This window comes from Symphodus melops (assembly GCF_947650265.1).
Source record: "Symphodus melops genome assembly, chromosome: 20".
Classification (NCBI taxonomy): Eukaryota; Metazoa; Chordata; class Actinopteri; order Labriformes; family Labridae; genus Symphodus; species Symphodus melops.
Window position 1 is genome coordinate 7,358,686 of NC_136710.1, and position 25,876 is coordinate 7,384,561.

The following is a 25,876-nucleotide window of genomic DNA, read 5'->3' on the forward strand; positions in this document are numbered from 1 at the left end:
TGCAAGATGCATCTGTTCTTCAGACTATAATTTAGCATGAAAGATACGCGAGTCGCAATTTTTATTTTTTTTTCTCGTATTTGAGAGGCTTTGGGATCTCGTTTGATCCTTTTGTGTCGTGTTTTCCACACACACATGTAAGGCCAACTTTATCAATCGTCACACCGAAGTTGAAAGCAACCTCTCTAAATATTCACCAACAGTGTTTAAAGAGCTTGCATCTCTGCACGATTTCTCTTTGACTTTTCTGCTCAACGTTTTTGTCAAATATTGGAAGACTCGTGCAGGCAAATATAATCCAGCATTATCCTTTCAATCCTTTTTGTTTGAATAGCATTTCAAGTTTTCATCTATACATCCCATGGCCTGTCTTAGCATCGTGGCACTTTGTTTCCACTCCGAGGGTTGCTTCACTGATTATGAATGAAATTAGATCGGACTTGAAAGCTTGTGTCATCTGTGGGTTGGCTAACTTATTTATCCTAATGGGACAGATGAGGACTGAAGGACATGTTGATCTGAACATTGACGTTGTTTCCTTAACTTGGAAGAATCTAAATAAGCAGAATGGTGTCGTTTTTGAAGGCTAAAGTGAAGTAAAGAAAGATCTGGATTTATAGTCGGGTGCAAAGTCGATGAAGAATTGTTCCCGTTTGTTCTTCAAAGTTCTCCATGTAGCACAGCAGAGAACAATGTTTGAACCTCGGCCCTCTTCAGATTTGTGAAGCTGCCACACTGATTCTTTCCTTTTGAAGTGTGAATCTCATATTAAGGAGTTTGGTCCGTCTGACGCTGAAGACCACCTGTTATTTATCCGCTCTGCTGACTGCCAAGCTGTTTGCCTGATGGCTGCGATTTCACATGTGAGACACAAACAAGCAAACATCTCATCAAGAAATGATCATTGTTTGCCTTACAAACGGGGCCTTCTCATTGGCTGTTATCGTAGTGATGTAATATTGTTCTTGGTGTAAAATCCCAAACTATATTTTTGTGGACGCCCACCTAGACACTAACACAGCAACAATCAGGTTCACACATGAGACTGTGAAAATCCCACCAAAGACTCTTCTCTTTATTTCGGTTCTATTTGTCTGAGGACAGAAAAAGAGAGGCTCTTTGTTTGTGTTCATGGTGGTTTCCTTTTTTACATCAGGAGCTCCAAAATGTTGTCTTGCCTTTTCAACACGCCCAACTCCTCTTATTCAAAAAAGAAAACATACAACATCCTGTCCAATTAAGAAAAGCATAACTCTACAATACATGAGATCCATATAGATGAGAACTTAACGGAATTGACCAATTTCACATTTGAACAAAAAAGTCAAAGACACATAGTTCAATCAAATTGCTTATTGAGAGGAAAATCTTGATTTCCATTTCATCCTTAATTACCCTTCCATAGGAATCATTATGATAGATGGCTGGCATTTTGTAAATGTGCCTACTAATCTTTAAATCAGCTCCATGCCAAGAAGTCCGTTGGACTCATTGTTTGATAAATAGATATGCCACATTACTGTGTAAAGGACCCATTCATGTAGAGCTGAACTAATAGAAGACTTTCAAAAAAGAGGAACGAGCTAAATCACTGTAATTAATTTCATAGTGGGCTCTTTTCAAGTTATTCAAATAAAATGGTAGGGCAATCACATACCTGCATAGTTTTCAGGTTTCATATTAAAATTAAAACGTTTGGCAGCTCGGGGTCTTTTTGTAGAAGTCCTTTTTATGAAGGCAGTTATTCAGAGGGAATATGTAGTATCAGAATTTCTTAAGAGCTCCAAATAGAAGACAAAATATATTATTATAATATTTTTTTTATCCAAGTAAACATACCCAAAAACCCAATCCACTAGAAAATTAACCACGCTTGCTACTCTGTGGTACTCTCCCACTCAATGCCTTTTGGTTAAAAATAGACTTGCAACGCAGCCGGGCACAAATGGCTCTTTGAGTCTGTGTACTCTGACAGTGAGTGACAGTGGTGTGCTGCTGGTGTACAAGGACGTGGCAGCTGACAAGAGAAGCCTTTGATACTGCAGATTTTACAAATTGTTCCCCCATGCTGAAAGTGTGCATTTCTTTTTTTTTTCTTTTTTTTTTTTTTTATCAGCCGTGGAGAGACTCAACAAATGAGTCCAATTACGAATGGACTGAACAAGGGAGGAGGATGATGCTCTTCATCATTTGTATTAAAATGGTTTTAGAATGTTTCCCAGTTATTTCTCTAATCCCCCCATTTTCAGCAAATATTGATTTAAAAAAAAAAAAAAAAAAAAAGAATAATCAAACATAGTGCACTCTGCAGCTTTTTCTCAATCCACTGATTCAAACCACTTCAGCCCATTATGTTGGTTACCTATTGTAGCAGGTTGAATCACAATACAACCTTTTTGGCTATATTTAGGGATGCTGCTCTACATCCTGCGTTCCTTTGATTCACTAAGTAGGTTTTACTACAGGCGCTACACTGGACTGATAAGTGCTGTAAGTGCTCAGAGATACTTACTGTACAATATGGCTTCAGCGATACTGCCAATACACTGTAACATCCATGTTAATCCCATGAAGCCTGCGGTGTGGATGCATAAAGGAACCTCATATTTATTTATGTGGAAAATGGCATTAAGATCATTTGCACCATAATAATATGGGATATGAACATTTTCAGCTCAAACCACTATGTTCCTGTAGTTGAAAGGAGAATCTTTCAGAGTCTTACTCATTTGGTATGCTACTATAACGCGACTTTCAACATGTTTTTGTGTTACTTTTATTGACAATGAAGCAGAAAAAGGAAGACACTTAATGTGCCTTATAACCTGTTAGAAAATGAATTCCACACTCGGCTTCAATCATATCACCATCGTTGACAGCGTTTAAAAAAAAAATCTATATCAGAATCAAAGGTAAGTTTGGGTCCAATAATTCCATAAATGTCAAGAGATGACAATGAAAAAAACAAACAAAAAATATATATTTTGGTTGTAGTGTTGCCTATTTTATTTTTATTTATTATTTATTTTTCAAGTATGAATTAAAGATGATAACGTAGCAGTTCTTTAAGTAAAGTACATTTCAGAGTATGCACAAAAGATCCAGCAGAGGGAACCAAAGCTTAGCCTCAGTCAGTCTCTGGCATTAGAGTGGAGAGCTTATATGAGAAAAGCCTGTTTTTTGATTCAGGAAATTCTCCTCACTTTATCAGAGTTACTCTAATCTGGAAAGAAGAAGAACTTCATTGAAGATAATTAAATCCATCCAGGGGTCCACAAATCTGCAAGCAGTTTCGGCAACTTCAAGAAATGCTACTCGCCATTTAATCAGTTAGGTGTAATGTAACGCTAGCGACCTGAAACAAATCAGACTCGCTAACAGTGTGCTAAATAAGAATGCGACCTTTTGATTAAATGTCAAGACCCAAGTGCAAGTTTAGCATAAGCAGCCCTGACATGCTCTGAGCAGGCCTATTATAATCAGCTGATGGTCAACAGCAGGCTTCCTCCTAATTGCTTTACGTTGAAATATTTGTGAGCCTTTTTACTTTGCGCTCTCTGAGACGGACGCAGCATTAGAGTCGACAGGTTCTTGGTTTAAAGTACAAACATCACAAACAGGATTTAAAAAGCCTACTAAATATAAAAGTCATTAGCTTGAGTATAGCAGGTTAAATTAAAAGACTTGACAAAGGTTTACTTTGCTCACAAACTGCTCTATTACTCATATTTATATCAGCTTAGTTAATTTGCTCTTTATTGCCTTTCTTTTTACAAATGACTTTCATATTATCCAGCAAAGAGTGTTTCTAAAGCTCTACAATTTATTATCATTTTTGATAACAGCCTGGGGACTCAGACAGGTCTTACACGCATATTGTTGCGCCTCATTTCTTTCCACTGAATTAAACACTGTTAGCGCCGTTTCCACAGGCAGAAGCTTTATACTCTCATCAATCACAGCTGTGATGAGGCAGCTACCGGTGACTGTTTTTCACAAACTACATGTACGCTGCTGTAATTACTTTCAAGCTCTCTCTGAATGAGGACTTCTTAAAGGGCACATTTTTGTCTGCCTTCATTAAAAAAACACTTGATTTTAAAGTGTACTGTATTTTCCACCTGTTGATTAGAGCAGCAGTAGAGTTTGAACTTCCCCGCTTTGAATTTTTAGTGACGGTTACTTTTTCGAGGCCACAAAAAAGAAGCAAGTTTGTGAAAGCAAAATTACACAGATTGTAACCTTTTTAATTCATTACAAAAGCCTTCCTTTGTTTAGACATTGAACATTAAAGTGTGTGTTAGGTCTCTTATCTGATGTGTCCATGGATGGAAATGCTTTTCAAATAGCCAGAAAGAAATCTCGGTTTCAAACTGAAAGGCTGTTTGTGACTTATTTGCACCTCGTATTCCACTGCACTTTATGCCTTTAACCATTTTTCTTAAAGGTGTTTTTTTGTTGTTGTTTTTTTTGTTTGAGGATGTGCTAGGTTGTGGTTTAAACAACAGCAGAACACAACTCCAAGTCGTTTTGAACACAGCGGATGGATATTATTTTTCAATGATATTCAAATGCTGCATGATTAACTTGATGACACGTCCGTATTCCATGCACACATTATCCGGAGTTTTGCTTTGTAATTTAGTCAAAGGAAAAGTAACGTTTGTGTGCCTCCATTATATTTCTTCATTTGAACATCCGTGACTCCTTTCCTTCCTTGTCTCCTCACACCCTGCTGAGATGCAAGTGGAGGAGACACAGGGAGAGAGGAGTCAGGGCGAAAAACACATTTACCAAAATCAGACAATCAGAGAATCTCAACCTCGACTGTGGCACAGTGGCATCAATTCGCCACCGTTTACTTCCAGTCTGCACTGTGATCTCTGTCAGATGAGCACCACGGTGTTAATGATGTGAGTACATAAAGGCGCGAGAGACATTTTACTGCTTTTTGTTTGTGTATTTTCGTCCGTAAAGGATTCTAAAACGGCTCCGGCAAAAGAAAAACATGTGCCTTTCAGGAAGCCTCCTGTTTTAGTGCTCCTCAAAATTCATGTTAGCAGATCAAGTTATATCCATGTAAGGCAATGGAAGTGGAGTCCTCACTCACTGTTTATGAATGAAACTCAAAAATGCTCACTCTTTTGCTGTCTAGATATGGCGGGGGGAAAAAACAGCCTGTGTTTACATTGAGCCTTGATATTTGGCACTTTTACATTCAGCAAGTGTCTCCTCTTAATCCATTCCTTTTTACTTGATGTGTTTTATAGACAAGCAAACTAAACATCACTTTTCCGCTTCTCTCAAAATCTCAAAACATCTGCCACTACTTTTGTCCAGTTTTTTAACCAAATGCATGCATCCTTTTGGAGAAGACAGGGGTATTGATTTCCTCTCGACATTTGTTTCTTGCTGAGGAGCTGTACTCATCATATCTCACCCTCTCGACTGTGGCTCCAGCTGCCTTGTACCCTGTCTGCCACTTGATATCCCTCCGTGTCATTTGACTGTCTCCTGCTAATGCATGTATCCTATTGACCTTTGCACTTGGAGCTCACTTTGACTGGCACTTTGCTTCTAAAGGATAGCACACCTTAAATCACATTACAGTCCGGCTGAGCAGAGGTGACTCATGTCCTGTTCTTTTGAACGTACGTGTCGTCGACTGTGAGCTGTCAGATAGCCACGCCGGAGGTAATACGACAAAGACAGGGAGGAAAAACAGGTCAATGTTATCAGCTCCAACACACTGTTACTAGCTTTGTAGTCCTGTCAATTCACAGACAATGCCATTGACTTTTCCTTTTTACACCTGAACGCATCATCTGGAATGAATTGGGGTGTTGATAAGAATCTCTAGGTTCTGTTGTAGCGATGCGGCTGACATGTCTTGTGAAAATGAAAGTTGTTTAGAGAATTTAACCCCCAACCTGATCACAATGTTACATCCATTTTATTATCATTACCTAATGTTCGTGGAACCAGTAGCTTTAAGGCAATCCATCAGGACTTGTGAGAGCTAAGTGTGGCAGAACACGGTCCCAACTGGTATCGGAGATCAGAAGAATATAACATGGGAGAAGCAAGGCTGTATTAAAGTTTGTTTTGCATGAGTTTGACTTAGTATACAGCCTTGATCTACTTTCAGTTTATTCTAATGAGAATGTGTTTGTTCTTACAGTTTGGCCTGATTTGATCCCAGTGTATTATGTAATAACTGTGAATAAACATTGCCCACAATAGAAAATGCCATGTTTCCAATTAAATTCGGCACAGATATAATTGTGCTCGCTTAGCTCTTTTTTCCCCCTTTGTTTTGGTTCTAAAGCACGTTATTGTTGAAATGTTTGCCTTTAACCAGAAAGCTAAAGGACGAGGAGTGAGGAGGAACAACATTCGGCAAAGGGCCTAGATAGGACACCTCCACTCGGCATGTTTTTGACATCAAAATAAGACCTGAGATCTTGTAGAGAGTTTGAGGATTGCTTTCACAGGTGTTGACATTCTGTCTGGTTAATAATTTCACCGATCCACAGGAAGAAGATGACAATCTTCTCTGTTGGGAAGCTGAAACAGGATGTCTTTATTTATTTTATTTTTTTTACAAAAAAAAACCCAATGAAATGCACCATGAGGGTTAAAATATGACATTATTAATCTCAATCTTCAATCCCTTTTGATTGATTGATTATGGGTGCTTATGCAGCAGAGCAGGCGAGTCATACTTGTCTTTCCATTGATTTGTGTGTGTATGTGTTTGGTGTATATGGAGGTCGAAGGGTTGATTATGTGTGCACACTTGCACCTGGAGAATAAGTTCACATAATAAGTCCTCAATATCTGATATATATCCCCCCCATGGCACAACACGGTTGATTGCTCACGCAGCTTCACTCGGGGTTGCCCCGGTTCACAGCTCATAATTGCCTTCCCCTTTCACAGGTGCCGCTTCGGTAAATATGACAGCCTCATTTTAATGTGCCGCGGAAAAACACAACCCAAACACTAATGCCGCTTTGCATGCCTGAGCAAATCGCTGCAGGTGTCACATAATTATATCATCCCCTTGTACCTGCAGCTGATCTGTAAACGGCGGCATGATCTCATATTCGCCTCTTTGCTAGTCCAATGATCGAGCTGCTTTGATTGATTACAACGAAGCCTGGCCCCGTACTTTCACATGGTTTGCTTTGTGCCTGGAGAATGGTAACACCAGTCCAGTCTGTGTGGAAAAAGTAATGAAAAAACAGAGGTTATTATGTTCTGAAAATGCTAGTTTAAATATCTCCTGCACCTGTGTTGTTCAGTTTAGTTGAATCCCAGTTTACTGTAACAGTCGAAGCTGTTATGAAGGACATTTTTCAACTGTCTTCGCCATGACCTACACATTTATGGCATGTTTTTACAAAACTGATTTCATTTTTTTTTACCATGTCCATTGCTTGTGAGACTGATTCATTGATCCCTTGTGATGTCTATTCTGCCCATACAAGAAGCGATAAGATCCCTCCCCTTGGGAATGTTGAGGTTGAAATGTGGCGAGACAGGTGTCAGACATGAGGGAGAGAAATATGTAATCTAACCCAAAATCAATGTCTTATCAGTAAAGGGAGGTAGAGGAACAAAGGCGGCAGTTTTGTCACTTATCCGTTGATTACTCAGAGAGGGAATTGGGAAGACCGAAACGGACACACAGGAGACCTCAGTGAAATTTGACATTTCAGACTTGTGTCAGCTTGAAATAACACCTGTCAGGGTTTGGGAGGATGGACAGCGTCTTAGCAAAAAAAACTTCACTAAAGACTCAATGACATCAAACTGTCATCATGTTGTTGGACATGTTTTATGTTCGCCATTTAAAGTCCTTAAAAGATTATTTTAAATGTAAATTTTTCAAATCATTTACAAAAAGGAAAAATAAAACTTGGCAGACCCATTTGCTCCATAAACAGGACCGGGTCTATGTGTATGAAAAGGTTGTATAAAACATGGACGTAGTGTCAGGGACGTCACCCATTGGTTTCTAAAGCAAAAATGGTGATCACCATCTTGGATATGCTGACCTGTCCTAACTATCTGTCAATCTAGTAACAGGCAAAGAGGTGGAGTTGTGGCGGCTCTTTAGCCACTTGGCAAACGGCTACATTACACCAACCTGTCAGTCAAGTGAGCCACACTCTTAATAAGGCAAATGGTGGTATAACTTTTAGCCTCAATACAATCAGAACAGTTAATCTAGGAAAGTTAAGACTGTTTTTTTTTTACTAATAAAAACTTTACTTTATTCCAAAAACTGCTGTAAAAATGGGCGTTTTACTATGGGTTGTAATGGGGATTACTTGGCTTTTGGAGCAGACACTTACAGAACTCTAGTTTTATACACTTTGGCATTGGATCTATTACTGACTTTTGAATGCTTCAGTTGACCAATCAGCATCAAGTATCCAGAAAAAACCCCATCAAATTTAATGACAATTTCAAAAAGTCCACAATAAATATCAATCAATCAATCTCAATCAATCAATCTTTATTTATATAGCGTCAATTCATAACAGGCGTTATCTCGAGACACTTTACAAAAGCATGAGAATTCCACTATTTTTGGGGTATTTTATTACTTTTTATCAAGTATGGAGTATACCTACAGAAGTCTATTTGATTGCCGTATCTACAGCTTCTGGTTTGTTTATATCATTTTATGAAACCAATTCAGTCATTTTCTATCTTGAATGAAAAACAAGCAAATTGTCCTCAACAGGTCATTTAAATCAGAATGTTCAGCTTCTCTCTCTGTCCGACCTGCCATGCTGTCATATATAAGAGTGGTGATCGTTCAGAATTTGTATGACATTAATGGAGGAATCTGTGGCATCTCATATTTACCTGTCAATATACCTGTCAGCAGCATTGACATAATAATGGCTCTTTTAGTTATTGGGTGGACGCTTTGAGGCACAAATCTTCTTTTCCTTTTCTTTTGTTCTCTCATATATGTCACCCTCTGACCTCCAGCATCGCCACTTTAAAGATTTATCAGATGGATATATTCTCTCTATATGCCAGAAAAAAAGGTTATGATTGGTCAATCATTCCAACATGTTTTATTAAGCGTCCCTATACCAGAGACTGTATGGAAGTCCGAGCCATGGCAGAGTAAAGCCTGAGGCGATGAATCCCTCTAGCTTTGGGAATCTTGGCTGCATTCAGGCTTCTGCTGGCTACTGTGTGTGTGTGGCTTGAATGCTATGTGATGTGACTGTCGCTTCATTGATGTAGTTCCCACATGTTGGCAGTGCTGCTGTGAGCCCAGAAGTCACTGAAGCATCCAGGTCAGTCTACTCTCAATACACTGCAGTGAACATGGCAGCTTTGAAATGTAATGCTTTGAACCAAAGCTACAATTGTTCCTCATGGGAGTTTGGCATTGACTTTGAGCCAATATTCTACTGCACGTTTTGAGCTTTATTCCAGGTAGGCTTTTCTACGCGTTCTTCACTTTGCCAGACGTAGTGTCCATATGGATCCACCAGAACATCTCAACAGTGATTTGTCATAAATTCTTCAAATGTAGTCTGATAGCAATTAAGCTCTCTGGGACTGATGGCCGAATAGTCGAGGTAGACGACTTAAGAACAGAATGTTACCTGAACTGATCTTCTATATCTGATGACAGACATTAATAAGGAGCTAAAATGCCGTCTTGTGGTTTCTGATTTGATTCAGGACTGTTTCACTCCAACGTTTGAATCACGTGCCGATGGATTACTTTCATAGTCTACATAATCAACATGTTGCCCCCTGCAGGGAAAAAAGAATTCTGACAGTTTCTCATCTTGAAGGATTGAATTGTGAATATTTACCTTCATCTTTACTTTCCTTTTAATTCACATTTTAGTTTCTATCAGCAGGGGAAAAAAAGCTTTAGCTCTTTAGCTAAGCTACATACTTTTAGCTTGAGGCTTCTGCTAACACATTGTATTTCCTTGCAGCTGTTGCTTTGTCCCGACTAATGGTGGATTTATGTTGGGTCTGTTAACTAACACAACAAAAACAAAAGACCAGATCTAAATGAAATTAAATGATTGATTGAGCGATGGTAACCAGCTACTTGCTGGCTGTTAGTTGTTGATTGTGAACAGATTGTAATCAGTGGCTTTTTTTTTAGCTTTATCTTCTGGAAACAGCCGTCGGCAGCATTTGAAATGTGAAGAACAAGATTGATAGGGTTGTATCAACGCGGCTAAGTTGGGAGCTGGAAACCAAATCATTGATCTGAAGGATGCTATGCCGGTAAAATAAAACTATTGGTGACAGCAACTTAAAATCTATCCTCTGACCTGCAGTTTGGACAGCTCTTGTGTTTTCCTGGCTGATGTCCAGGGTGTGGTCATAGTGGTGACATGGAAAAAAAGAAGACGACGCCACAGTTCCAGTTACTGGAACAGGCTAATGAACAGGCTTATTTCTCATCCAGGAAGTTTGTCAAACATGCAATGACATGTTTCCTGATTCTTTTTATTTATTTATTTTTTTTTAAAGAATGAAGCCCTTAATCAAGCTGTCCTTGGTTATTGCATGTTGTACATTATTACCCCTTAGCCCCCCCTTTGTTTGCTTCTTCTGCAGCCTTCTTGTCAGTGTTCATATTTCAGTCTCTGCGGATGAGACTCACATAACAATGACTTCCTCACATGACCAGGGAGCGTTCAGATTACACAGAATGTGTAGCCTGAATATTATTTCATTTTTTTTCAAACAGCATCCCGCTAAATTATTCACACTGATACGTTGTTGTTGTTTTTTTAACGCAGAATTATGTCCCTCGCTTTCCCCATTCTGTGTTGTTGACAGGCTGAATATAAATGAACGCATGTGAGTTTTTCCATCATGGAAATAAGCACCTCCCTTCTTGTTGAACATTTATCATCGAACAATTGAGTGAGTAACTGCTCCTCTCAAGGCGCTAAAATAATACTCTGCCATGAGGATTGTAATTAAGGCGGCTTTGTGCATTTACATCAATAATATACAGCTGAGTTCATTTGAAATGGAATAAAAGCAGGAACAACACTGCAGAGGATGTATTTCTCACTCTGTTAAGAGCTGGAAATGAATGAAAAAGCATTTACAAGCTTATTTTTTTGATATGTTAGGAAATATTCCATCACATATAAGGACTATGACTCCACAAGGACAGTAGATGGTGGTGTCTTCACCCATCTGCTACAAACACCGACCACATGATTCACCCTCGGTCTCTCTCTCACATGCACTCTGTTCTCTTTATCAGCTCACTGGAGTCCAACTCCTCTTGAAATAAAAGCGTTTGTATTTAATGAAGTCGTTTGGATCAATACTCATTTCTGCCTCACTTTCTTTTTCGACTACATCGGTTTGTTGCAAAAGCATATTGACTCCCTTTCCTCCCTTACCCGTCAAAACCCCTCTATTAGACCATAAAAGGAGGAATCAGGCACCACATTCTTATGTTTGTTGCCACTATAGGACACATGCTTATCTTTTCTCTTCTTAGTGGTTGTATGTGTGCTTCTGTTTCTGCTTAATATGTTCAATCAGTTGGAGTTTTCCTGTCATAGCTTTAACTCTTTAAATGGGGAACATTACTTTTTAAAAGCTTCTTTATTCTGTTGGTTTCATTAAAGAAGATTACAATGAATGCTTTCTTAGACAGCTTCTGGTTTGCAGTGTCCTTAATTCTTTGTGGAATTTTTTTTTTTTCCCCATCATCTTTGACTTAAGTCCTTTTCATAGCCTTAAAGGGAGCGCTTTTTACTCATATGACAATGAAGCAGGAGTGTCTAAAGCGCCAACGTTAAAACAATAACCAAAAACTGGCCAACATGTTCAAAAGCATGTTCCTGTATGCTTGAAGTTAGTGTAAAGCTCCGGAGAGGTTGTGCGTCTTCCATCGAGGCACCACCACACCTCCTCCTCTGCCTCCGTCTCCCCCGTCCCTCCTCCCTCCTCCCTCCTCCCTCCAATCCACTCCCTCTCATCTTCCCTCCCTTTACTTTGCAGAGAGGCAGTCAGTGCGACTGAAAGAGCGAGAGAGACAGAAACTGTCAGAAGGGCAGAGTTTCCTCCTGCTGCTTTTCACTTTGCCCTTATTTGAGAGGAAAGGAAAGGGAAAATAAAAAGAGAGGAGATCAGCATGTTTGGACACCTTTCATTCAGCTTTTTGAAATTTTAGGTGACCCTTGAGATCAGGGTGGTCTTACTTTGACTTTTGGCATCTCGCAAACTCTCAAAAAATCCTCCCATTTTGACTTCACCCAGGCTGGATTTAGGGAGCGAGCGGGCAGTCGCGGCGGTGCCCGGCCCTTGCGTGTGGGCCGGTTTAGCACTGGAGTGGGTGCAGGGGAACTGGAGTGCGGGACCAGGTGGTAGCACCGGTCCTGGCGGCGGTCCTGAAGTTGAGGAGGCCGGCTCCGGCTCCGGGTTCGGGTCGGGGAATGGTGGTGGCGGCGGCGGCGCGGAGTGGTCAGAGGGCGGAGCAATGCTGAGCGTGATTTGGGAGGCTGAGGGGCTGCAGACGGTGGGGATCGTGGTGCTGGTGTTCGCCTCAATCAAGCTGCTGCACCTCCTCGGGCTCATCAGCTTCTCAGAGGGTAAGAGACCGACGAGGAGAGAAGTAAGGAAAGATGAAGAAGAACACAGCAGAGATTTGATGTGAATTCCTCTTGCAATTTTATTAACTCAGTCCCCCTCAATTTTTTTTAGCTTCTGTTGCCTTGACACATCAGGGTCATCCTTTGATTACTCGACCTTTTTCAGAAACAAACTTGAAGTTCAGCAGCAGCAGGAAACTTTCAGAGTTAATGGACGTGGCACACAGCAGAGCAGGAGAGAACCAATGACTCAGAAAATAAAACTAATGGACTGTATTTTCTCATGCAGTATGAAAACCCGAATGTAACGGCAATATGTATGAGTTGGCGATGGAGGGAGGAAGACTGGAGCACAAAAAAATGTGTCGGTTCAGAAAGAGGCGAGCTCTGATTGAATTTGTAGAGCTGAAAATTGAGAGACTGCTTCTGTCGTTTTCAGGCGTCCTCTTTTTTTTTTTCCTCCTCATCTTAAAGGGCTTGTTCCTCTGTGTTTCTTTAACCTGTCTGTAGTTAAGTTGACATGCTGAAAAAAACCTCCAGCAGCTTCTTGTATAGTGAGGCTCACTTAACCAGTTTGTCAGGCCTGAATAAACAGCTCAGTTTGGAGCGAGTGCAGTTGTCTCATTATATCAAGTAGCACAGTCAGCACTTTGAGCTCGTCCCTAAGACTTCAGTTCAGAAAACATCGTCTCATGAGGATAATTAAAATTGGGTCTTGAATGCTGCTCATACAATATGAAGTGACGGCGTGTAATAGATGGGGAAAAAAAAAAGTTGGCCTGATCACAGCGTCGCGTTCAGACGGATCTCGGAGGTGTCAGGCCTCCATTGATGGAACTGTGCTGGTGTTATAGCAAAGGCAAAAAAAAAGGTGTTTTGTCGTTTGTGTGGAAACTCACACTGTGCGTCACACTTCTCACGCTTCCCTGAACAACGGCGAGTTGAAACTTGCTTTCTGCTCCCTCTCTATTAACAACAGCATGCCGGCGACTTATCGATTTTGCTCTCCGTGGGGAGATGATGCAGTTGTCAAACCGGAGTGTTGAACGCTGTTTGCCCGTCTCCGTGATCAGTATTCCACACAGGAGGGTCAGAGTGTGATTACTTAAAGAATATTGCTCTCAGAGCCCGTGGGTTCTGACAAGCAGTCAATACAGGTATTGATGATGCGCATGTGTTTGAAGTGAAGTTCAGGTGAACAAGACGGGCATTCAATGGCAAAAAGAAGATGATTTGACCGATCGTTTGAGCTTTAATGCGCAACTGCTTTGATTGGCATTCAACATTTTACTTACTGATTGTTTTTTTTTGGTTTGTTTGTTTTTTCATCTCTAAGCTTGTTTTCATGTCAGAGAGAAGTGGAAACTGTCTTTATAAGAGCCAAGGGCGACGTTTCCAAGTTGTCCGTTATGCTCAGCTACATCCCCAAATTTCTCATTTCAAGTTCTAAAAACAGAAGAGAAAATATATAAGTCATGGTACGCCAGAAGCGAACCAGTGTCGTCCTTGCTGCATAAGACTCTAAGACTTAATCCCCTGTCCATCTACTTGTTGATTAATTGGCTGTTAATTCCAAACTTTAATTCAAATCCGACTTTCTGTATGACTTTCCAAACCACAGAGCTTTTCTTTTTTTTCTTTTTTTCTTTTTTTTTTAAATAAACCCCACAGTCACGAGGAATCCCTTCTTGCAGCTGTCACCTTCTGCTATGATGCATTTGTTTTTTTTAACTTTCCTTTTGTATTTCACCAAGATGCTTGCTCCGCTTAACATTCATACAGTCCGACATGATCACAGTTAGGAGCTGTCCAGTATGATCTCATCTCTCCGCATGCACCTGAGCAGCTCCACTGAGGCTCCTGTTGGGAAGGGGAGGGTGGGGGGGAGTCTTACTTAAAGAGCAGAAGTGTAGAGTAAATACTGAGGGACTATCTCAGCTGGGCTGCAGATTCCAACTGGCGACTTTCCAGTTGTAGAGGAGAACACGGGCTGAGAGTGTGCTCTGGATGTTTCGTGCGCTTTTCCCGCTCTGTATTGAAGCCTCAGCTGGCAGTTAATAAAACTGAAAGCTTTGCTAAGATCAAATCCTCTCGGACTAAACGTCGCAAACAAAGGGAGGGGGGGGGGGGGGTCATGTCTCGTCTGCAGGGACTAGACGACACTCTAATCATTTGTGCTGCAGACCTGAAAACATTCATCTCCAGCCTCTTACTGCTGTTGGCAAGCTCTCATGGAGGAGAATATAAACAGGAGCATTGAAGTAACCTATGTGCATAATCACAAGAGCACAGACTGTTTATGGGTCAAGTACATCTAGGGTTGTAAAGCAGCAAACGGGTGACCAATTTGACTTGAATCATGAATTTAGCTGGAATGTTCCTGCTAACTGAGACTGTCACTCAACCTGGCTGTCTGGAGCCCAGCTTTGCTAGAGCCAATGTGCAAGAAATTCTGCTGCTTCTGTAGGAAACTTCCCTCTCTGTAGCCATTTATCTTCATATTTACCAGTCTGATTTGTTTTGAAAGCACTGCGGCAAATCTCTCACACACACACATTGATCCCAGCACACGCATGTGCAGTCTTAGTCCCAACATTAGCTTAAAGTGCTGAGCAAAGCCTCACAGGGTGCAGACTAATCAGAGTGTCACACAATGATAAATAATTCTCTGTTTCAGCCGTTGCACACAACAGCCCCCAAAAGTCCCATTCCCCTTTTGAAAACAACTCTGCACATTCACAAGGACACAAAGACCACAGCAGGACTGGAACGCTGTGTCAGTTTGGACTTGCTGTTTGCAAGAGCAGAGTGTCTCCATGCTGAGTCCCATCTAACAAAGTTCTCATGTTCTCAGTCTGCGTGATGGGGATTCATTGTCTGACAGCAGAGAGAGTTAGTCAGTGCTGACCAAGGTCTCTTTTATCGACGACTGTCTGTTTGCACTTACAGTAAAGTAATGAACAGGTCCTGGTTGTGTTAGTTTAGGGGGTGTGATGGTGAGTATCAGAGAATGAGGCATTCGTATGTTTGATGTAAACTTTAAGAAACTGCTGTTATGATAAGTTCCCATTACACAAAATCTCTCTCTTTAAAATTAATTTTTAATTTTATTTTGACAACATTGGATCCTATAGGCCGCCATACACATATATACATGCCAACTTGTTTGGTAGATGCTGTAGGAAAAGAGCCATTTAAGTGCAGTGTATCAAACGACTTACCAGTCAAGGAGGACGATGGTGATTACTGGAATATACCTCCAGTGTCAGTATATTCACATCCAGTGTCAGTATATTCACATCCAGTGTCAGTATATGTACATTCATGGTTTTGAGATAAAGAAGGATCCGACCGGTTGGCAAGATATTTACTTTACAGCTGTGAAAACCTCAAGAATTGTAAAAACATTATGGACTCTTTTACTTTTTTGTTTTGGGTTAGGATTAGGGTTAGTTCTTACTTTCAGTTTGATTGCAAACTTAAAAAAACAACAACCTGATGTTGACAGATGTGTTAGCATAGTCATCATGTTAGCATTCAGCTCAAAAATCTTTTCCTTTCCTGAAGGGAACTTGTATTGTCCAAAACTGCAGGTGTGGTTTCTAATCATGGAAAAGGGCAATGTGCTGTTGTGTACAAGACGCTTTCATTGTGTGTACACATTCAGGAAGATAATGATCAGCTTCATCTTTTTGTTCTGCACTTGATGCAGAATATGTCCGCGGGGAATTGTTAAAGGAAGCAGACTGTAAGGTTTGAAAGGAGTTGCCAAAGATTGACGTGGCTTTTATATTCAACTCAAACAAGCTGGCTACGTTTTTTAAGATGCAACATTCTGACTGACCTTTCTGCTGTTGTTTGGTGGCATTCAGTTGTGAACTAACAGTTCTGATGTGCCTGTCATTAATAGTCACATCATGTTGATGCAAAGCTGGCTCCACAGTTAGAGAAGCACTGCAGTGTTAGCAGTTTAGCGCTCACAGATTTAGACAATGGTGTCTTTAAATGCTCATCTCTTATACAAAGTTTTACAGGCCACAAATGAGTGATTTGAAATTCTATAAAACCCTTCAGTTTGTCTTTCATTCCATCAAGTGTGGAAGTGGGTCCGCTCGGCACTCTCTTAATGTGAGCGTGTAATAAAACTTCCCTGCATATGGGATCGTTCTCTATGTTGAGTCACATTCATCAAAGTTAAGTCAGCAGAATTGTTTAGCATCTTTGTCATAACTTCTGACGCTGACATTTGAGATCTGCAAAGTTAATTGAATTGGAAATCTCCACTCGGAGAATGAATCAAATTGTTGCATCGTAAGGCAATAGGAATAACAGATGTGAAATATTGAGGCAATGGCTTAGTTTCAGGTCGTAAAGTGTGGAAAATATTCGAGATTCTCCGTCTGCATGCTGTTAATGTTCCTTCCCAGTCCATTAGAAGGACAACGATCAACCGGTCCGGTTACCCTTTTTGGTCATTTTCAATGATAACTATTTAGAGGAGTGACATGATTGACTTAACCTTTGCTGGAGCGTCCTAACATATGGGTCCCATTGGTGTTTTTAGCGGGAAGAAGGGCCCAGCGGAGGAGATTATTGACGGCATGTGGACTCTGGATGTCAATTTGAATCAGAAAAGCAAGGACAAGTATACCTCAGCAATCAATTCTGATGAAAACATCGCGGGTAATGAATTGTGATGGAATGAGGATGACGGATGTGTCCTAGCCATGTATCAGATACGGATGATTGCAGTGCTTAAAGGCTCCCCGTGGAGGAGGCAGATTGTATTCTTAAAGATGTATTTAATTAAATGACCTGCAGGGATGCAGTATGATGCACAGTGTCTCCACTGCACCAGCCTGTGATATCCTCTGACTTTATTAAGCATGAAAAGAGAACTATTTATGCAGATTGCGCAGGTCTTATTAAAGGAAAATTCTGCATACTTAAGCTTCAGAAATATAATGTAAAAAAAAAGGAATCCTCTAGAGCTTTGAAGCTGCACATGTGAGTTTTATTTTTCAATCAAGGTTATACGACCGCTCATTCAGCAGAACCAAGACTTTAATTAGCTTGTAAAATGAATAATCATGTTGCCACTTGGATCCAGTAACAGTATTTTCCATAATTAAGGCAAGGACATAGGTTCTCATGCATAATGCAGCAGTTCCTTGCTTACAACTGGATTGAAAACTCCAGGCTTGGAAGTCCTTTCTAATATCCATAGATGAAAAAAAAAGAAAAGAGGTTTGAATGTTTCTTTTGTGAAGTCTGCATATAACGTCTCCCTGGTTCCGATTGATCTTCCTTGTGTCTGACTTTATGCAAAGGTTTTTCATTCCTTCCTCTGATGGCCCTTCTGATGAAAGTAAAGTGATAGAGCTGGGCCTTTCTGCACACTTCATCAGTTTAATGTAAAGAGAACTGGGACACTCACTGTGTTGAGGAATGTATCTATATAGTGAACTTATCTCAGTGCTATTGGATATTGAAACTGCACAGTCTCAGAAAATATCACAGATCATTGACAGTAGCCAGTCACACACAGAAAATTCACATTACCTTTTTAAACATGCAAAGATCTGCTTTGTAAAATGACAAGAAGTCAATGCACAGAATGGAAGAAAAAGCAAAAACAAGGATCTTTTGTTTTAGCTGTAGTTGTGTAGCAGACCACTCATCCCCTCACATCAGTGGCTTCCGCCTGTTTATCTCTAATAGTAATTAAACCCCTCATTGTCTAAAAAGCAATTGAGTAAGTTATTTACAAGGTAATCAGCCCTAAAAGCCCATTTTGTGCCACTTTTTGGTGATTTTCATGCAGAACTTGTCCACAGTCTCAGAAGGAAACAGATGCTGCATTGCCCCAGATCGGATATCATGTTTGTCTTTTGGCTGAGCCAGAGTGTGTTGAGAAAATACGATTCCAGCCAAATAGGTTGTCTTTGGGAACTTGAGCTGTTTGTGTGCAATATAAACTTTGAATATCTTTTTTTGGGAAATAAAATCCTGAAATCCATTCGTTATCATCAGTGCAAGTTTCCTTTCAACGAATGGAATGACTCACTTGAATGTCATTCATACAGACGCTCTTCTCTTAGAGTCTGACTCACCTTTAAACTCTGAAGCCAGAGTGGATAGACTTCCTTCCTTTGTCCCAGTATTGTAAATGAGAGGAGGAAGTCTCTCTTTAGGTTTTCCTTGAGAGAGACTATCATTGAAACACTTCTCGCTGACAAATGATCGCAATTAAAAGCAAAGACTGCTCTTTCCCCTTGATTCCAATAAATGCCTCTGCCCTCCAATGGTGTGTCATTCTGGCCAGCGTGGGCGCACAAAACCCCCCCATTAAGAACCTTGGCTCCAGTCCCCAGCTCTGCAGTTAGTCACACTCAGTTCATAACAGTGAAGGACGGCATCTTCTTTGATGACTTTCTTAAAGTTCCTGCGCGGAGTCTGTCGTTTGTTATGAAACAACCTGAAATTAACAATGATATCTCCTTATGACCTACACAGTAAAAAAAAGAGAACATCATCAGAATAAATGTTGACGATATCTATGTTGTTATTGGGATGTTTGTGAAGATTGTTAAATGGTAGGAGTCGGAATTTGAGAACGTTGTCAGAAAACCAAATCATAAATGTGCAAAGACAAAATCAGCAATGAGATATGATGTAATGACTTGTCCACAGGGGGCGCCAAATCAACACAAACCAAATATACTTTACAGAAGCTTTAAGATGATAAAACAATTAGCTTCTTCCACTTGAAGATATTGATCTCGATATGTTATCAACTGAAATATTTTGATATTATAAAAGAATATTTTTGTGTTCAGGACAATTGGTTTTCATGGTCTCAAGATTGTACCCAATTTGCTCTGGTTTAAACACAGGCCATGCAGTGACGCACTGCTTCCTGAGTCTGTTTCCAGTCTTCAAGCCCGCCATTAGGAGCTCGAGGCCGTGTCATTAAAAAACAGCAGTGACATATCGCTTTCCTCCACTACAATCTTTGGACTGATTTGTTTTTGTGCCTACCAAATGGGAACAAATGGCAGACCTGTATCCACATCGTTCACTGTCCATCCATGTGATTAATCTGATCAAAAAAAAAGAGCATTGCTCTGTACACAGTGGGAAATGCTTTTAAATTACTTTTCTTTTATTGACTTGGATATGAAACTCTCACACTTGCAAAAAGAGCAGAATTGTAATCGGCAGATGTCCAGTGTTGGCAGTTCTGCCATTCTGGATGTCAGCTATGATTTGTTTTGGAGCATTAGGAAATATTTATATTCATTACACCTCAGGAAAGGCAGAGTCAGCCTCTGCAAAAGAGCTAGATGTTTTAAATCTTCTGTCCTCGGGCAGATGCATTTATTTTTGCACTCCCTTTCACCTTTTTAGAGTTCGCTCTTTGATAAAAGTTGGTATTTTTCTGTTGGGATTATTCTTCAGGGGAAAAGTTTAAACAGCCAAGTGTCTTTTTGTATCACCAGCTTTTTTTTAAAGATGTTTCTGTGTAGGTTCCCACACCTTAAATGACTTTCTTCATTAATGGGAACAAAATACAATCTTTGTCAGTGAAGCTGATAACCTTAAGAAAAAATGCAGAACTCTCTGTATTACTCATTGCAAATTACTCATTAATTAATTCACCCTATATGTTTACAAAAATAGGCAGTTTAAGAAGATGTGTTTTTAACCAAGCAATCATTAAAACTAGCCACACAACAGTTTAACCAATTTAGCATGCTGCTGGCAGCATCGTGAGCAGGTCAGACTGATATCCCACTGGCTTCTTTATTTTTAGGACTCATGCCAACATGAATAAAATCCACCACCAGCCATGCTGCCAGACCCCTGCTTGTCTGCCGTCCTTGTCCCTTGTCTTGCCGGGTTTCATTTCAGTTAATTGCAGGCTGTCAAGTGTCTGTCACATTTGTCCCTGTTTGGCTGACAAACAACAGGCAGCCTCTGGACTTTTAACACTGTGACAAAGTGTTAAAATGAACCTGTCGTCCTCATGTTAACTCTTTAAATATTTGACTTTAAAAGAAAAGGCTTTAATCCCCTCGCTTTTGTTGATTGACATACATTTAATCTGCCCAAAAGGCTTCTGCCTCTGCATTTGTGTAATTGACCAAATGACAACATGACCTTCTCTAAATGTTTCATGTTTGCACTGTTGCTAATAGTAAGTTGCCCTTTACAAAGATGGGAGAGTTTGAATTTGAAATCGATAAAGGTATTGACCGGTGTGCAAAGCATGTCCACAATCATTAGCTTCGACCAAAATATAAGCCGCTTAAAGAATATGTTTATAGCAGCCATCAGGTATCGATTTGGACTCTGTGTGATAGGTTTACTTTCTTATATTAATGGGATTTTATTTTATTTTTTTCTGGCATTGGATAGATTTTCTGATTGATCTTCAGTGGCATGCTCAATTTGGCTTTCATACCATCTGTCTGGAGATCTACAGGAGACAGATTTAGGGATTATGAGATTAACACCTGGGAACCACTGACTTCAACGCCTTCTATAATATCCTCCAAATAAAGTTTAGTCATTGTCACACACTAAGGGCCCACACAATTTGTCTTTACCTTGGAAAGCTATCTAGATAACTTGAATGACAAAAATGTATTGAAGCAAAAGCGCATTAAGTGTAGTTGGCAGTGAACCCCCCCAATGGTGTCAGACATTTTCGGGTCTCATTGGAGGTTCATCTTCCAGACAAATTCCTAGACTGCACCGTTTGCTCCCTCTCCTATCTGCAAGATGTATATCCGAACATGGCTTTTGCAGCCCTACATAACTCAAGGAAATGTGTTTCTTGATGGTATCTTGGAATTACACTCTGGGAGGGAACAATGAAGCAGGTCCACACAGCATCACAATGAATCACTGGGTGAAATAACCAGTGCCGCAGGTCGAAATCTCTCTAGAGTACTTTCACACTTCTGAACTCGGAATCGGTTTGAAGCACAACCAAAGAGTCATATTAAGATGTAGGAAGATGTGAAGGCAACACTGGTGTCCACTGCAGAATAAGATCCCTCACAGAGGGGGATTGAAATGTCCCAGAAATGGTGACACGATGCCTAAAGCAATGATACAAATCTTTCTGACACCCGAGAATTTCAATTCCAATTTCACTTCCCTGTAGATATTGAATGTTGAAACCAGCTCAAAGCCTGGAAGTAACTTTCTAATGTCTTATATGCTTTATTTTTCTGCCGGCACAGCCATCTATATATCTTTTGAAACAACATTTACATATTTTACCCGTAGATGGGCAACTGTGGACACAGCCCTGTTAAGAACTCGATACCCAAAGATTGGTGGTTGATAGTTGTTAGGTTTTTTTTTGCCAGGAGTGAATACAGGCTGTATATGGAGTGAGCTCAGGTCTTGGATAAGATCAGCAAAAAGTTGAGATCAGATATAAAGTTTTGTAATTGTGTGTTATATTCATTAGCCTCCAGTAAATCAATGGGGGAGGGTCAACGTAACTAGCAAAATGGCCTCCCCCCTCCGTGTATTTTTATGAATGTACTGTAGATGTGTTTAAAACTGAATAACATTCGCACTCCTAGATTTTTGTTTTTCTACTGTTTGTCAATGTATTGGTGTTCCCTTAAACTAAGAAAATCATACATGAAAGCAATGTCTTAAAACCAAAGACTGAAATTGGCTTTAATTCTTTTCGTTATATAAAAGGGCTTTTCATATTGCCCAAGTGGAAACAGGCTTTTCTTTCCAAAGCATGAAGTGAAACCAAAAGAAGTCACAGAGACATGTTCAATTACACTAAGACAGCAATCATGTGTAACATAGAGTCACTGTCCCAGAGTGGTCAAAGATCTCCAGACCATTACAGATACTGCGTAGCCTTGTGTGCCGCTGCCGGTAACACTATCATGTAAACTGTCAGATTATCCCTTTGGAGTCATGGCCTACTTTTGTCAGGCCCGCCTTTTTTGGCGCCGTGGTTCTAAATTAACGGCAAGGAGCTAAACTGTGTTAGTTAAGACCTTAGCTCATCCTCACACAGAGGCACACAAACCTCTGGAGGGGAAGATGCACAACAATGGGAGAGGTTGTAAAAGCAAAAGAAGAGAGAGAGAGAGAGAGAAAGTGGGGGGAAAAAAAGAACTACAGCGTTGATTGATGCTATCTGCTCCTTCTCAGTTAATTTCACACAGATTAAAATTTAAAGTCCCCAATCATTAAACAAGTTAACACTTCGTTTCAATCGTATGCCAAGGAAGGGCCTTCTGCTTCATGTGGGCCCTCAGGGCATCGTTTGCCTGCGCGAAGCTCTTACTGTACACACGCCCTCGTAAAAATTCCAAAGAAGCAGCAAGCTCAGCAGCAGTTTTCCTCAAACTGCGTGTTCAGCACCTGAAGTGACCCGACCTTTTGTTGAGCTCGGGCAGCCGTGCACGGTCAGATGAGCGCGTTTTAGTTTGCATTATGGTGAAAACGATGGATGAGATTGATTCAAGGCTGTCGAGGTTTTTAGCCTGTGGCTTGATTTTGGCGTTTAAACAACTGACTCTGTGATCACAGAGCTCAGAGGAGTGTAGCATTGATCCTATGATTGATTGGTTGAGACTTATTTTGGGGGAGTCACTCTCACATGTGTTTCTTCAGGGAAGTTCTTGTTTATTCTTGTTTATAACCTGCATTGGTCCATTCAATCTCATTTTGTTGTATAGCTGCAGGCTAAAATGGCTAAGACAGCTTTGTGTTTGATGAATTACATTTCTGATGAGCTATGCATTCAGCTCCAAGCTGCCATTACAGCAGCTGTCAGTCAGACGGTACCATCAGTTTTCTTTCTCTTTCAAGGAAGGCAAAAGTATGGCATGACTTTGTGTGTGCACGAAATGAATGAGCGAGTAAAATGTGTCGACTTTACTGTAGAATTTTTTATTTGATGTACTTCTTCAGGACAACACCGGACATTTTAACTTTTGCCAGCCAAATAGTCAACTTTGACTTTTATGGCTAATGGCAGTGGAGCTGCACAGCACATTCCACACACATTATCACACACATACGAAAGTGTCAGATCCATTTAGTCAATAAAGTAAAAGGGCAAACATTAATCAGACAGCCATGACTGCATGCTCTTTTCCTGCCTGATTACACACAGTGTCCCTCATACTCTATTTCACTGAAGAGATCGTTTTTTTTATTTCATTTCATTTTTTTAATCAACATTCCTGCTTACAGTTCCTTCGTTGTCTAAAGGATTTAGCTCTTTCAGCTGTATCCAGTCGAAAATACTGCAGCCTAACAAATTGTCCTTGAGCTCCAAGCCAGGGAAGACGTCTCTGTGTCGAACGGTCATGCGTTCACATAACACCAGCTTGCTGTCAAGACCAATATTACCGGGTAGCAACATCTGTCTTATTCATCCTCAGTGAGGCCGCTCAGACGTCTCCTCTCCACTCGGGTAGGGAGGTGCGTGTCAGGCGACTAACAAGAATAGATGAGAGATAAACATTGTCTCTTCATCCTCCGAGTTTTAAAGTTAGTGTTTCCTTTTTAGAGGGCACTAAGGACCGGCCTTTAAGCTGACAGCAGCGTCCTTCACCGTATGAGAACTTTTTTGTACCCCATAATGCAGGTTATTGTGAGGATGATCAGAGCCAAGCCAATAGCTGTTAACCATCTGCTCTTGAAATCTGCCGTTTGGACATTACGAGGGTGAAAGGATTCAAACCTATTGCCAGCATGGTTAGAACGTGTTTGGAAAAGTGCGAGACCAGGAGGAGAATTATTGCTTTTAGTTAGTTTGTTTTGCTTCAGTCTCAGAAATGTTTTGCGGAGGCTTTTCGAAAAGCATTAACGGATGCTATTAAAAAGATGAAAACTGTCACACAGTTTCAAATAACAGTAAAAAACAAGTACGGTAAGACCATGAAAAGGGATTTATTGTGTGAATCTTGGTGGCTATGATGAGGGTGACTTTTAAGAGACTTTGGAAAATCCCAACAACTGTTAGACTGATTGAAAAGAAATTTGGTACAGCCACTCTGAACGCCCATCGGATGAATTTAAAAGACTTGCGTTTAATCACACTTTCACTGTTGCACTTCCTCGAGGTAACCATGAGGTACCTTTAGCTAAATGTACGTTTTCTGTTGACCTCATTGATATAATATGGGTTACCTCCAAACATGTCCTTATAAGGAAGAGTTAGCATGATGAACTTGATAGTCTTACACCTGCTAACAATTAGCATACTGTCTTTGTCCTATTGAACAATAGCTGTGTTTTTTAAAGGGAACCTTTTTAATGTTTTATATAATGTGTCTTCTTTGATCTGGCTTCTCTTAGATTGCTCTAGCTCTGTAGTTTTAAACGGAGTCGTTCTTATTTTCACAATGTCTTTTCCACTGGACAGGCAGTATATAACCAGTCCATGTTGCAGAATTATAACCCCATTTTTCACAGCCTTATTTCAGTGATGTAACTGTTAGCACCATGTCCCTTTATAGCCCAGGTTTATAGAGGCACCTTCCAACTCCCATCGGCCACCCTGACGCTGGGTTGTCTGGTTATAAACGAGCTTTGAACTCAACCTCAGCTATTACTCTTACCTGCCATCACAGTCTTGAAATTAATTAAGTGATGGGGTGATTGATAAATGGTTGGTATCACTGGAGAGCACAAAGCTAATAATCAGTCCTCACTCTCAGTTTTTTTTATTCATGTATTTATTTATTTTTTTAACCAGAATAGCCCAGGAGGGAAATATGCCTGTCCACTTCAGGCAAGGTTTTGAATTTTATGCTTAATAACTTCATAATTAAATCAAGATTTATATACTTTTTTGTGGTTTAACATTCATGTTTTAAGCTGACTCTGTCCCACTGACTGGAAGAAAATACATATTAGGGAAGGAGCATGCTCGGCTGTGTGTGAAACGAGCTGACACCTGATGGGATATTCAGTTACACGCTCACATGAGGTCACACGCTCCATATCATGATTGTTTTTTACCCTGATGACTTGCAGTGTGCTTAATGCTTTGAGGCTTGTGAATAAGTAATGTAACCCAGTGAACTAGTTGTACAGGACGAACAGTGACGCTACATGTTAGCAGCCAGGAAGTAGTGCTTTACTGCTATAGATTAACATCAATACGCACACTGACAAAGGAGCTACTTTCATGGAACTGTTAGAATTGAATTGAATACATTTAGAGCCTACATTTTAAGTTT

At 40.3% G+C, this 25,876-nt stretch overlaps 1 protein-coding gene across 13 annotated transcripts in view; it reads left to right on the forward strand.

The window, feature by feature from the left end:
• The window catches only part of kcnip4a (potassium voltage-gated channel interacting protein 4a), a 117,718-nt gene that overhangs the window by 77,555 nt on the left and 14,287 nt on the right, over positions 1 to 25,876 (forward strand). The window contains exon 1 of one of the 13 annotated variants that reach the window (XM_079371199.1): positions 12,265 to 12,629. The exons of 11 other annotated variants lie outside the window; for them this stretch is intronic. In XM_079371199.1, the coding sequence (XP_079227325.1) occupies positions 12,518 to 12,629 (112 nt within the window). In that variant the 5' untranslated portion in view covers positions 12,265 to 12,517. Of the gene's footprint in view, positions 1 to 12,264; positions 12,630 to 25,876 lie in introns of those variants that run through there. One more of the 13 variants, XM_079371200.1, reaches the window with a different exon arrangement.